General features: G+C 32.6%; 1 protein-coding gene and 1 pseudogene across 5 annotated transcripts in view; one reads left to right on the top strand and one right to left on the bottom strand.

The window, feature by feature from the left end:
• The window catches only part of ARHGAP29 (Rho GTPase activating protein 29), a 66,066-nt gene that overhangs the window by 26,736 nt on the left and 24,156 nt on the right, over positions 1-15,174 (top strand). For all 5 annotated transcript variants that reach the window (XM_011355678.2, XM_011355675.2, XM_011355677.2 and 2 more), the window contains 9 exons: positions 132-266; positions 9,588-9,684; positions 10,041-10,113; positions 12,270-12,318; positions 12,747-12,884; positions 13,725-13,789; positions 14,192-14,302; positions 14,405-14,485; positions 14,684-14,872. In XM_011355678.2, the coding sequence (XP_011353980.1) occupies positions 194-266; positions 9,588-9,684; positions 10,041-10,113; positions 12,270-12,318; positions 12,747-12,884; positions 13,725-13,789; positions 14,192-14,302; positions 14,405-14,485; positions 14,684-14,872 (876 nt within the window). In that variant the 5' untranslated portion in view covers positions 132-193. The remainder of the gene's footprint in view (positions 1-131; positions 267-9,587; positions 9,685-10,040; positions 10,114-12,269; positions 12,319-12,746; positions 12,885-13,724; positions 13,790-14,191; positions 14,303-14,404; positions 14,486-14,683; positions 14,873-15,174) is intronic.
• On the bottom strand, positions 4,826-4,944 carry LOC111736914 (annotated as a pseudogene).

Below are 15,174 nucleotides of genomic sequence, written 5' to 3'. Positions count from 1 at the left end.
GTGAACATATAGTAGGCAAAAATTGTGGAGCCAGTGCTTCTACTTGAAATGTGCTTTAAAATAATCTTTCATAGTTTAGATTCCTGAAACTTGGTTTTAAAAACAAATTAATTTTTTTTTTCTTTTTTAAGACTGTTTTAAAGAAGTCATTCATATACGTCTGGACGAACTTCTCATTGTTTTAAAGTCTGTAATGAATAAACATCAGAACCTCAATTCTGTCGATCTTCAAAATGCTGCAGAAATGCTTACTGCAAAAGTGAAAGGTAAGAAAGATTTAAAAGTGGGTTGGTGTGGACAAAAAAGATCCAAGTGATACATTTTCATTCATAATGACCTCAGAGCCATCTCCTCTTAGTTTGTATACTTCAATATTTAATATTCTCACCGTCACACCTAAAGCTCTCTTCCTTTTAAAAATTAAAACTTTGTCAGGAAACACTCTAAAAATACTAACTGAAGTTAAGTAAACTACTGTTTAAAGTTTTTGTTTTTTGAAAGAGTCCATGCTCTTTTGAAGTAAGTTATTAGTGTATAAAATGTCTTTGTTATGTGAGGACAGTTGGTGCTAGAAAATGGTTGTTTGTAGTGACTCCACTTAAAGGAAAGAACCAAACGAAGAAAAAGAAGATTTAATTGGAACCTTATTTGAAATATGAAAAAAAAATGAAACAAAAATTGTAAAACAAGTTTATCATATATATGTATGAATGTGTGTGTGTATAAAACACGTCTAAAAAAAATCATGAATTGAGACATTATCCTTTGATGAAATGACTTGCCACCCAAAGATGTTAGAATCTGTTATTCTGAGCCACAGTATATAAGAAGGCCAGAGGGTAAAGGGAGTATTTGAGAAGAGATGAGACTGGAGGCACTGAGTTCAATGAGGAGATTGTTAGAAATAATGGGCTAGATGAGGGTTGACAGTCTGATCCAAAGCAGAAGCTGGGATGTAGTAGAGGTGGAATGTGATTGTTACAGAAGAGGGGATGGATATCGACTTGATGAGACATACCATTGATTGTATGTTAGGAGTTAAGTTGAAGTTTATAGTTGAAGATGAGGACTTGAGAGTTGTTGATATGATATATAGGTGGTAATGAAAGAAGATGACACCAACTCAGGGTGTGCAGAGCAAATAGAGGACTGAGTGTGAGATCCCAGGGACAGAGAAGATAGAGGAACCTAAGAAACACCTAAGAAGTAAGGAGATGATTTGTAGAAAGATGTTATGGAATTTAAAAAGTGCAGGTTTCTAAGAAGTAATCGCTAGTGTTAAATGTCACTGATAGGTAGAATGAACTCAAGTAATGTAACTACTTGAAAAAGTGACTCCCATTGGTTTAGTAAGGAAAGGAAAGGCTCCACTGGGGAGAGGGGTTACCTGTCCCGAATCTCCAAGTTCGAAGAGGCATTAACTAGGCTAAAGAGAGTTTCAGGGACTGTGATAGAGGGGCTTGTACGAGAACTCTGGATGTCAAAGAACATGTTGTGATTGGTGAACATACTCATATCTAGAGAGGGCAAAGAGCAAGTGTCAAGGGATGAGGCAGGAAGAGAAAAAAAATCTTTCAATAAAATATAGTCTCTTTACTTAAGAACTTCCTCTTCTACTTTTGACATAGATTTATCATATATATGTGGTTCTCTTTTTTCTGTATTTCAAGAACTGAAAAAAATGGAGATAGCTTTTAATGGGAAAATGGATAACTGCTATTGCGACTTTTTAAAATGTGCTTTAGTAACCAAATTTGTTTTTAAATGGACTGTTTGTAAGTACCATTTAACTTAACTTAAGATAGGGAAATTTGTGTCTATAGATAGTAAAATTTCCATGCTTGGAAATAGCGACCACAGTTCATTCAATTGTTGTCATTAGCTATTGTGTGCAGTCAGGATGTCCTGGGGAAGGAGTGTGCCTGTGTTTAGTTGGTATCCACATTCCAGAAAAAGACTTGAAGAAAGTAGCCTCTCAACTGCCTTAAAGATCTTTTTTTCTTTGAGGTAATGCAATCTTTTGAATATTATTTCCCACTATGATTGTCTTTACCCTTGGGTTTATTATTAGGATTTTACTTTTGTTTTGGATGAAATTTAAAAGGTTACTTTGGAGGGAAACTTATTCTTCACTAGGACTCCCTGAGACTAAAGGTTAGAAACCTTTAAAAACTATGTTTTCTTTGGTGTAAGTTTATTTTTTTTTAAATAAAAACTTCCCCCACTCTTGTTCTTGAGGTCATCAAAAAATATCATTGATACCCCAAATGAAAAATATTCAGTGACCTAAAAAAATTGAGATTGAATCAGATCTTTTTTAATTCTTACATTTAATGATAATTTAGTTTTCAAACCCCGGAAAGACATAAGGGAAGTAGAAACTATTTTTGAATGTCTGTTCTGTGGCAATCTGAGTGTTTTGCTTAAGCTATCTACTTTAATATTTTCAAAAATACCTATAAAGCTACATTTTTGTTTGTTTTAAAGAGGAAAACAGGAAGAAAAACTACTCTATATTAGGATCAGAAAACTGTCAAAAATGTAGAGATTATCTTGTCTCAACCCTTGATTACATTTAGAAAACAACAGTGACCTGACTTGCTTTGGAGGTCTTTACTGTCAAATGCATTTGGCAAGTATTATACCAAACCATAAAAAAAATAAATTAACAAATAAATACAGAATAACTTTAGAATCAGAGAGGTCTAATCTTGTTTGTACTATTACAGATTCGAATGCATGAAATCTATTCACGTCTATGCATAAGTGAGAAATTGGAATTTACCTTTTAATAACTTTAAAAGAAAAATCCTTAGCTCTCCCCCATTCATTTGTATTTCCTGTGTCTCCTCCTGTTTCCAAGCAGGAAGTTCAGTCTGACAAAATATTTGCAATATGGTAAGAGAGATAGAGCCTATTTTTGAAATAAAGAAATCTTCAGTATGAAGGAATTTATTGTGTACTTAGTATTTGTATTTTCATTAGTATTACAGTTATTTTTGTCCATCTTATTTGTAATATAAATTAAAAAGACCGTTTATTTAGGTTTTCATGATCAGTGTTTGCCCTATATTTAAAAATTGGCAAATGAAAAGAAAAATAAGTTTTAATTACACATCCAAAATTATAGAAGCCTTACATTTTCTTTGTTTTGAAAACTTAATTTTTAATAGGCAATTTATTTACACAGTTCATAATGGAGTTGGTAAAAGAGTATACAAATGAGAAGTGTCTTTTCAGTGAAGTGTCTTTCCTACCTCAGACACTTAGTCCATTTTTTTCCCTAGATAAGCAACAGCTCTTACTGGTTTTTGTGTATTTTTTCAGAGACGTATGGCACATATATAAACAAATACATGTTTTCTTTTTTTACCCTCCTTTATACACAAATGGTAGCATTCTGCTCCTTGCTCATTGTTCTGAGTTATCTGCACATAAAGAGTTTCTTTATTCTTTTGTGTTATTTGTTTTGTTTTGTTTTGTTTCAAAGCTGTATGGTAATCCATTATTTGATGTACTATAATTTATTTAACCAGTTCACTACTAATAGATGTTTGTACGGTTTGCAGTTTTTTTTCCTGTTACAAACAACGCTTCAATGAATACCCATGTAAATTCTTAGGTGGATAGTTACTGGATCAGAGAGCATGTGCATTTATATTTTGGATATTGCCAAATGCCCTCTGTAGAGGTTTGCCCTTCCGATAGCAGTGCTGAAAGGCTGATTTCTTGAACCTTTGCCAACAGATCTGGTTACCAAGCTTTATTATCCAGTCTTTATATATCCAGTTATAGTAAAAATTATTATCTCAGAATAGGTTTGATTTGTATTTCCCTCATTTTGGATGTAGTTGAGTGTCTTTTCTTATGTTGTAAAGCCATTTGTACATCTTTTTATGTGAATTGACCCTTTATTCATTTTTTTCTTGATAGTTGTTTTATATTGATTTTTTTGTATTGATTTTTTTGTATAAGTGAAATTAGCCCTTAATTTCAACATAAGGCGTATATTTTCTTTGTTTATCTTTTGATTTACATATGATATTTTGTTTAATTTTTGCTTTTAAATTTATCAATGTCTTGTATGGTTTTTGGGTTTTCGGAATTAGGAAGGACTTCTCTGAGATTATAATAGCATTCGCCAGTGCTTTTTCTTTTAATGTTTTCGTAGCGTCATTTATTAAATAAGCCTTTGATATGTTCTAGAATGTATGTCTAGCTAATTTATCGAATAATTCATTTTTCTTCAATTTGTGATGCCATGTCTATCATAAATACACTAAATTGTCATATAAATTTATATCTATTTCTGGACCTTATTCTGTCTCATTGATTTGTTTAGTCATATGCCAATACCACACTGTCTTTATTGTACAGTGTATAGTATTTTTTAGTATCTGTGAGGGTAACTCCTCTTTCCATTACTTTTTTGGTTCATGATTTATTTTTTTCATCAGGATTTTTAAATTAGCATGCCTAGTTCCAAAATATATCTTGGTATTTTGAGTTAAATTTAAAATTAAATTAAGGAGAATTTAATACTTGACATTTCTATCTGAGAATATAGTATGTATTTTAAGTAGTCTTTTGTGTTTCTCAGAAGCAACTTAAAGTTTCCCTTTTGTAAATCTTGTAGCTTTTCTTGTTTTTTCTTTTCCCTAAGCATTTTTTTTTTTTCCTGTGCAAATGGTGAGAATTTTCTTCCATTATATCTTTTAATTCGGTGGTTTTCAAACAATCAAACCTGATTGATGGCATTAAGTTAGTGGACTGTGACCAACGCTTTTTTTAAATTTTTTTAATTTTAATTTTAATTTTTTTTTTACGCCTACAGCACCTTGTTTTCCTAAGTGGTCTCCCATGCAAGTACTAACTAGGCCTGACCCTGCTTAGCTTCCAAAACCGGACGAGATTGGGCGTGTTCAGGGTGGCATGGCTGTAGACTGTGGCCACCATTTTTAAAATATGAAAAAGAATAGGAAAAAAAACCCAGAAAGCAGTACTCGTTTTATAAGACTGAAAGTTGTCTCAAAAAACTTTATAGGTGTTATATAACTGATAACTATTATGTGTGTTTGGTATACTTGGTCATGATGTAATATGTATTTCTTATTGAAGGTTGTAGTCAAAAAGTTTGAAAGTTACTATTCTAATAAGTTATGTGTATGAAAGCTGTTCATGTGACTTCTTAAAGAGGTACTGTGTCTTGGCACTTATTGTAATTATTTAACAGGAAACCCAAGGGAGACAATTATTTGAACCTTGAGCAAAATTTTGACGAGCTTTGAAGAACGGCTAATAGATGAGAGAGAGTAAAGACAGAGAGACACCAAATTAGCAGGTTGTTAAATAGTCCAGACTAGAGATATAATGTGGCCTTTTGAACTAAGGCAATGGTAGTGGGATTGGAAAGTAAGAAAAAAATATTTTGGAAGCATTTCGAAAGCTAAGCTAATGAGCTAAGGAATGTATGGAAATGAGTAAGCTTGAGGGACAGAGTAGAAGGAAAGATATTCAGTTTAATATATGTTGAGATTGCAGTGCTGATTGGTAGAGACTGGGAAAGAGTGGAAGGAATATATCAAACAGACCAATGGAAATGTGGGTTTGGAGCTCAGAGCTTAAAATTAGACAGGCGGTTTAAGGATTCATTCCCTTAAAGGTACGAAAGTGGATGAGATTCTGTGGGGATAGTGAATAAAGAAGAAAGCCAAGATGAGAAATGCAAGCTGAGTGGGAATGACTATATGAAGTACAAATTGTCTATAGAGAGATATAGAACACGAGGATGCTCATGTTTGCCAATTACCAAGCACTGTAGTCTAGGTGCTTTACAATTTCTCAATTGTTCTTTTCAATAATATGTCATGGTACCTGTGAAGAAATTGAAGTTAGGTGATATATCGAGAGTATCACAGGAAGTGGTAGAGGTCACAGTTTTGAACTCAAGTCTAAAACTCTGAAGCTTTTCTCCTTTTAATTACTATAACACATTGCTTCTAAGTGAGCAGAATACTTCAAGATGGAAGGAAGTAGTTAAAATTTAAAGTAATAATAGCTGACATTATTGAGAATGTACTTACTGTATGCCAGAAACTGTTAAGCTCTTTACATAGATTATCCCACTAATCCTCAGAGTAAATTTTTGAGATCAATACTATTATATCAGCTCCCAGTTGGCAGATAATGGAGCTGAAACAGAGAAGTTTGTCCAAGGTTGCATACATAGTAAATGGTAGAGATGTTGAGAGTTGCAGAATGGTCAAGTAGGATGAAAACTTAGAAGAAAAGAAGACCTTCAAGTTTGATTAATAGGAAGTTATTGTTGACAGTGTTACCAGTGGTATTAAATGAAAATAATAACTAACATTTATTGAGAATTTTCCATGTAACAGGGTCTGTTCGAAGTTCATTCATTCTTCACAACGGTTTCAAAATACATATTATTCCCATTTTATCAATGAGGAAACTGAGGCAAAGAAGGTTAAGTTACCTAATCTAATAAGAGACAGAGTTAGGATTTAACCAAGGCAGACTGGCCTTGGAACCTATTCCGTAACCAGGGGTCAACAAACTGCCACCTGAGTGCTAAATCTGGCCTGCTGACCATTTTCATAAATAGGTTTATTGGAACACAGCCACTCTTTATTTGTTTGTATATCATTATATCTCATTTATTTATGTATGGCTCTTTTAGACAGAGTTGAATGGTTGCAATGGACTGTATGGTCTGAAAGGTCTAAAATATTTACTATTTATCCTTTTACAAGAAAAGTTTTCCAACCCTGATAATCATTAACTAGATGAAAAGCTAAATCCGGGTGAATTCAGTCATGACTTATTTGTAGAGGTTCGACAGTAAAAAAATGTTAAAGTAGATTGGGTGGTAGCTTTAAGAAGAAATATGGTAAAATGAAAATTTTTTCAATTGGGAAAGATTTGAGTACGTTAGTAATGGAAGAAAAAAAAATGTCGATGGAATGGGAGCAAGTGAAGTATGCAGGAGAGAATGGGAAGATTTATTATTGAAAAAGAGCCAGACTTTGCAACACTAAGCAGGAGCAAAAAACAGTGGGATAGGGGGAGATTTTAGAAATATAGAGCTGTTTTGAAGTACAAGCAGGGAATAGGAATTTCTGTTAGATGGCTGTAACCTCATTCAGGTAGGGATGAAGGTAAGGAAAGAAGATGGTTCGAATAATTGTCTTCTCACTGCTCACAATTTTTTTTTTTAATCTCCTGGTCATGTTTAGTGCTACGAAAAGAATATTCATAGGAAGTAAAGAATAATAATAGGATTTTGGACAGTGTTACAAAGTACTTTTTTCTTTAAAGTCTAAAGTTTGAAAATATGAGTAGGCTTTACATTTTTGCTGGTTTTACATCATAAATTGCTGTTTAGAGTCTCCTTTCCAATGAGATTTAAAAAACAGCTTTATTGAAGTATTATCGACATAACTGCACACATGTAAAGGGTACAGTTTAATCAGTTTTCAACATGCGTGTTCTTATGAAACCATCACAATCCATATAATGGGTATCCTTTTGTAATCCCTACCCTCTGTACCCCCCTTTCACTAATTTTGATAAGTTGTGTTTTCATTTTCATTCTGTTCAAAATATTTTCTAATTTCCCTTTTTCCTCTTTGACCGATAGGTGATTTAGAAGTGTGTTTTTTAGTTTTTTAATATTTGGGGGTTCTCTAGAGATCTTTCTGTTATTTCTCATTTAATTCCATCTAGTCACAGAACATATTTTGAGTCCTTTCAACCCCATTGAGATGTGTATTATGGCCTATAATACGGCAAATATTTAGTTGGCACTTGAAAAGAACATGTTATTTTGCTGTTCTGTAATTTTCCATCTAGTCAAGACAGCTGATAGTGTTGTGAAAGTCTTCCATGTCTTTACCCATTTTCCCTCTATGTATTGGGTCCGTTTTTGAGAGAGTTATTGAAAACTCTGCTGTCACTGAATTTGTTTCTTTCTCATTGCAGTTCTTAGTTTTTTCTTCATCCATTTTGAAGTTTTTACTAGGTGCATAAATAAGATTGTTATATCTTGATAAATTGACTCCTTTATCATTATGAAATGACCTCTGTTCCTGATAGTTTCGCTTGCTCAGAAATCTGTTTTGTGTGATATTAGGCCATAAGCTGGGGCCATTTGTGGAGCTTGCCATGTTTGTTTCTTGTCTGTCAGGATTCCTGTTCTTTTTGCCTGATAACCAGTGTCTTGAAACTGTTGTTTCATATATTTTGTATGGGTTCCTTTTAGTTGTTTCAGAAAGAAGTATAAGACTGTTTTTCTGTCTTGGCCAGAGCAGAAATCCAAAAATATTTTTAAAATTAGTTATGGTGGTTCTTAAGTTTTTCTTTTTGTTTGCATAAGGAATACTTAGAAGAATCTGATGGAAGGTGTGGACCTTTGCCCCTCATATCTACAAAGGCTTATACATGTAAAATCTTGGTTGTCACTTCATGAGGTTTATAGGCTAGAGGTTTAATTCATCTCTGCTTAGGAATCCTTGCTTTCCAGAAAGCATTTTCAACCCTAGTTGCACATTATAATCACCTGGGTGAGCTTTTTAACAAATAATCTGTGCTTCACTCAGACCTATGAAATCTCAGTCTTCAATGGTGGGATCTAGACTTTGTTTTTAAATCTCCCTAGGTAATTCTAATGTGTAGCCAAGCTTAAGAACAACTCTGTTTTAAGGCAAAGAATGGCTTCCTCTCTTCTCGGTTTCTATACCTTCCCTTTGTTGGCAAGGATCCTAGGGAGGGGTGGTGGGACACAGGGAACCAGTTGCTTCTTAAATTCAACCTGAGTAGAATCAGGTTACTTTTTCAAAATGGCCAATTCTACCTTCAGATTTTGTCTTGGTGAATTGTATCTGGATATTTAACATAGGTGCATACAGAGAATAAGAAACCTTTTTCAGTTATGTTTCATAATTTGCTTTAACAAAATGCAAAACATTAGAATATCCGTATAGTAAATGTGGACCTCAGAATGCAAGAGCCTATAAGAAATAAGGCTATAAAAAAATAGGAGTTTAAATTTTTTTAAAGCATTGGGTATTTTTTGTGTGATATGCTTTGGATATAGGTTTTAGGTGATGTCATATATGTATATATGACTTCAATTATTGGTAATCCATAGTGAAAAATGTACTTAAGTTAGCCACAGTGCATTTAGCTGTTTTTAAAAAATGCCATAAAGCAATAAGCAAGAGAAAATAGTACAGAACACTCTTAATGAGAGAGGTCTGGTGTAACACGGACTCTGTGACTCCAAGACTGATTGATTTCACATTGAGTCACTTCTTAGTTGTGTCAAATTATGTAATGCATGTAGTCGTCAGTTTGGAATGCTAGCCACTTTTATGAAAGCTGATTCTTTTATATAATTTCTTTAATGAAAAACTTGAACATCATATCCATTTTGTATTAAGCTGTTCAGTTTCTGAATCTTCTATTGCTTCTGTAAATAATGGTGGATTTTTAAGAGATTAAATGACTTTATATAAATCTAGTTTAAAATATTTTCTCCCTCATTTATTGTAACAAACCTTTCCCTATAGCTGTGAACTTCACAGAAGTTAATGAAGAAAACAAAAACGATCTCTTCAGGGAAGTGTTTTCTTCCATTGAAACCTTGGCCTTTACCTTTGGGAATATGTAAGTAGAGGACTGTCATTTAAAGAAATTTGGGCCTAGGTTTCTCATGAGAGTATGTCACAGTATTCAGTTAAGTAAAGTATTAACCAATGTAAAATATTATCACAACTTTAGAAAAGCTACATTCTGTGTTGTTTATTACTATATTGGAGGAGTCTTAATAGCTGTTAAGAAGTAACATTCATTTGCAAGTGACTGTGGTTTATGTGAATAGATTCCTAGGAATTTTTTTCTAACAGTCTTAGTGAAAAATATTTGTTTGGGATGACATGTTGAATGTAAAGCCCGTTGACAGAGCAATGTAGTGACTTGTCTTTTCTATTTGTTTCTTTTTCCTTTTTAACCTCCCTGGATAGCCTGACAAACTTCCTTATGGGAGATGTAGGTAGTGATTCGTTATTGCGACTGCCTGTTTCTCGGGAGAGTAAGGTAGGCCAAGTGTGAAAACAAAGACTTTAATATTTTTAACTTAATATTTCAGTAATTTCCTAATCTTAATCTCAGCATTACTCTTCACTAGTTTTGAGTTTAGCGAGAAAAACAGATCAGTTCATTTCTAATATGATCATTTATGGTCAGTTTCTAGAGAAAAATTTATAGTTTTTAAGAGGATCTAACATTTAAAAGAACATATCTGATAATTTTATAGTGTCTTATATAATGAAACTATATGTCATGTGTCATGTGGTCCAACATTTTAGTAAGTAATTCTTAACCATTTTCCCTCCTGACATTGTCACAGATCTTACAGACTGGTGGCAACCTAGAAAAATAATGCAAGAAGCAAATTCTGTGGTTTGTTACCATAGAACACTTAATAACAGGCCTGTAGGTCTTAATTATCCGTAAGAGCATCTCTATTAATATGTGAGAGGATTAGGGTTTTGATTCCTAATTGGAAGAAAAATTTTATGAAATGATAGAACATGAGGAACATGTAGAATATTTCTTTAAAGATATAAGTAGTGGTAATATTTTAATTTAAATAAATTTTTTTCATCAAATGCAAGATATTTAAACAAATTGCATTAGGAACATATGTTGATCATTTGCTGTTAAAGATGATAAAATCTAAAACAGGATTTCAACAAATATTTGGAAATGGGCCAAGTACTTGTATTATATCAAAATAATATAAAAGCTTCAGGTCTTTCTTAAAACAATACAAAATATGAATGACTACTTAAGGCATTTGTTACACATACTACGATACTGAGAAAAAAATTTGACTATTTCTGAAGTCATCCATTGATGAATCATGGAGGATAGTGTATAAACCATATCAGAATGATGAAGAATTTTAAGGTCTTTAAATATTTTGCTATCATTCACAACTTTTCCTCAATGGTATCTTTTCAGATTTGCTGTGAATTCAGAAGATGTAATAAAAATTATGTCTATGTGACAGGGCTCTAAACAATTTAAAATTTAGGTGTGAATCATGTTTCCTGTTCCTGTGCTTCTATTGTACACACACGTTATACTTAAGGAAAATACTTTTTCCTTTTTTATCTTTTGCACCTTTTTTTCCTTTTTGCAATTTTTAATTTACCCTGGAGATTGAAATAAAGTTGATGATATAATACTACTAATGAAATAAAATTATTTTGTTTGAGAAGAGTTTTGAAAAATATCTTCAAATATAATAGTTGCCATTTATTAACAGTGCTTACTATTACTATGTACTGTGCAAAGCCTGTATCATCTCAGTCCTTAAAATAGCCTTGTGAAAGTGGTGTTCTTATTCCCATTTTACAGAAGGGCAAACCAAAGTTAAGTGAGCTTAAATATGTAGCACCACAGTATCATACAGCTAATAAGTGGTAGACTTGGACTTGAAACCCAGGACTCTGTGATCCCTCTTGCATTGAATACCTGCATACTCTCTATTGCCCAATTAAATAGATGAAATTTGTCTGAGATTTTACAATTTAGGTAGATAATGTTTTCCTGCACTGTCTAATAAGGTATCCTCTTGTCACATGGAGCTCTTTAAATTTAAATTAATTATAATAAATAAAATTAAAATTTTACTTTTCAGTTACATTAGCCATTTTTCAAATGCTCAAATAGCTACATGTAGCTAGTTAGCTACCTTATTGAACAGTGCAAATATAGAACATTTCCATCATCATAGACAGTTCTGTGCTATGCTCTCTAATAGACTTTCAGAGAAAATGCTTGTCACTTAATAAAATGGTAAAAGATGGCTGGAAGAAATATAAGTCTTCGTCTTCTATTTAGATAGCAATCTATTTAGATTGCTTCTATAACTTCCTGGCTGATATTTTTGAGATCTGCAGAGTTTAAAGTTTTAAATGGATTTATTAATGTTAACTAATGCTGTTAGTAAACAATGAGGTTATTCATTCTTGGACCTTGAGAACTGCTCTCGTAAAAAGCTATATAATTCTTATAAAATGTTCTGGCATTTAAACACAGTTCTCAGGCTCTTTGAGTTCTAAATACTTGAAATTCTTTAGCAGGAATTATGTCAGAGTAACAAATTAGAGTAAAAAAAATCTGAAGCAAAGATCTGTTACCTTCTGTTCTAATCTTAAATTTGTTATCTTCCATGTTGTAAGTCTTTTGAAAATGTTTCTGTGGAATCAGTGGATTCATCCAATGAAAAAGGTAATGCTTAAAGGTACTTAAAACTTTTGTCAAAATTTTTGCAGTTACTTTTGATAAATGTTTTGAATTTTGATAAATGTTTCGAATCTCTTCTTGCTTAGAAAACTAATGTATTCATTTTAACATAAACTGATATATAAAGTTTTTCATAAAAAAAACTTAAGGAAGAAAACCTGCTAGAGCAGATAATGTGATAGAGATTGCTCAAGAATTGTATAGGGCTTGTAACTTCATGAATAATAGAAATACACATTAAGATAAAAAAAATATAGTATAATTTGAAACCATTTTAAGTTTAAACTGTGACCCTTTAATTCTAAATTTGTTACTTATATTTTTCATTGAAGAGCATCTTAGGATTTGAATGCTTCTTGGTTTTGAGTTACGTGATCATTAATCTATACTTGCCTTAATATTTTTATTTTCAGGAAATTTTTCTCCTATAGAACTAGACAGCATGCTGTTAAAGAACACTGACTCTATAGAACTGGCTTTGTCATATGCTAAAACATGGTCAAAATACACCAAGAACATAGTGTCATGGGTTGAAAAAAAGCTTAACTTAGGTAAGTGGCCCTTTAGGGGGATCTGATTAACTTTGGAATGTAAGAACTAAATTGTTTACAATTAATTTTCTATAGACTATGAGTAATATGATTCCAAGATAGTAGCTGTTTCATTGTAGTGAATAAAATTGTTTATTTTTTCCTCTCGAAATAGGAAAGACTCTTCTTACAGTGAATGTACTTATTAAACATTACTGTAAGACAACCAACAAATAGTATACTGTCTTTGCCTTTAAAGAAGTCTAGTGGGTGAAAAGAAATATAATTAGACAATATGGTAAAGGGACTTAAAAACAATAGATGTATGAGCTTTCTTAATAGCTAATATTTTGCCAGGGTTTACGGTTGACAAAATGCTTTCACATCCACTATCTCATTTAATCTTACCAAAACCCTGGTAAGTAAGCAAGACAAGAATTATTAACCCCATTATACAGGTGAGGCAAACAAGATAAGTGATGTGCTTAAGGTCAGATCTCAGGCTTGCCTAAAATCACATAGCAGTAACTGGAAGATTATCGAATTTACCCAAAGCCCGTCTTTCTACTACATTATTTGCTCCTAATAGGGAATGCCCATCAGATTTACCTGAATAGCCTTATGAAAAGGACAAAACACAGGCCTAGGTCCCATCCACCAGAGAGGTGAGGTCTAAGCAAGTGTATTTTGAAAGTTTCCCAGTTGATTTTGACAAACACTTCCGATGAGGAATCATAGCATATCACAATGTGAGCTAGTATTCGTGATCACTTTTTAATTGGGGTATTACAAATAATTTTAGAGTATCAAGGGGAAAAATAAGTTAATTTTATCTTCTAATTCCTTCTTTGACCTTTTCAGAATTGGAGTCCACTAGAAATATTGTCAAGTTGGCAGAGGCAACTAGAACTAACATTGGACTACAGGTAAGTGTTCAGTGAACTCCTAGGGTTCTATACCATGATGAGCTCCTGATTGTACCCTGCAAAATCAAAACATTTCATAGTTATATAGAAAGTAATTTAAGTGCTAACATTTTTATTCACAAAATAAAATCCTTTTGAATTTACCTGGATGCCTATTATGAAAAAACGAGGAAATTCACAATTATATATGAATGTTGATAATCTTGTTAGCTACTAATTTTGCTAGTTTAATAATTAATTATAATTAATTTTCTTCAATATTTTCCACATAGTCATATTTATAACTAATCATTTTTCTTTAAAAAAATTAGAAACTTAAAATTTCTCTTTTTGAAGAATGAGGAGTCTAGAATTCTAGTGCCATTTCTGTTGGAAAATTTACTTTTCAATTTTAAATTCTAGGAGTTTATGCCACTGCAGTCTCTATTTACCAGTGCTCTTCTTAATGACATAGAGAGCAGTCACCTTTTACAACAAACAATTACAGCTCTCCAAGCCAACAAATTTGTGCAGGTAAAAATATATATGTATAATACACATTTTTTAAACAACTGCATTGCATACCTTTAGAAAACAGCTTTTTTTTTTTTTCTTTTTAAAAAATATCCTTAATAGCCTCTACTTGGGAGGAAAAATGAAATGGAAAAACAAAGGAAAGAAATAAAGGAACTTTGGAAACAGGAGCAAAATAAAATGGTTAGTATTATAATCAAGTTTTATCTACTTGTTTATGGATACCTAAAGTCATCTGCTGTATATAAGCACCTACCCTGAGAAGACGCATACCTTACTCTGTAGTTTTTCTAAAATGTTATATTAACTATCTTGCTGAATATTCATGCTAAAGTAATGTATTTGTTATGTATTTAATAATACTTTTTTTTTTCTGTGTAGCTCGAAACAGAGACTGCTCTTAAAAAGGCAAAATTGTTATGCACACAACGTCAAGATGAGTATGAAAAAGCAAAATCTTCCACATTTCGTGCAGAAGAGGAGCATCTGTGCTCAAGTAGTGGATTAGTAAAAAATCTCAACAAGCAGCTAGAAAAAAAGCGAAGGCTGGAAGAGGAGGCTCTTCAAAAAGTAATGATTTTTCTTTGTTATTTGCAAGTTAATTAGCAATAATCTGGGAAGGCTTTGGTTCTCAGCTTTAGCATGCATCAGGATCACTGGAAGGCTTGTTGAAACAAACTGCCGGGCCCTTTCTCTAGATTTTCTAATACAGTAAGTCTAGTGTTAGCCCTAGACAGCTTGCATTGCTAACAAGTTCCCAAGTGAAGCTGCTACTGCTGCTGGTGGGGATCCACACTTTGAGAACTACTATGCTACGAGACTTTTGCTTATCTTTCGAATTTTGGCGTTTCTTTGTGAAAGAAGTATCTTAG

Source organism: Pteropus vampyrus, unplaced genomic scaffold (genome assembly GCF_000151845.1).
Source record: "Pteropus vampyrus isolate Shadow unplaced genomic scaffold, Pvam_2.0 Scaffold22, whole genome shotgun sequence".
Classification (NCBI taxonomy): Eukaryota; Metazoa; Chordata; class Mammalia; order Chiroptera; family Pteropodidae; genus Pteropus; species Pteropus vampyrus.
Note: the sequence above shows the minus strand (reverse complement) of the source record. Positions and strands in the feature narration are given on the sequence as shown.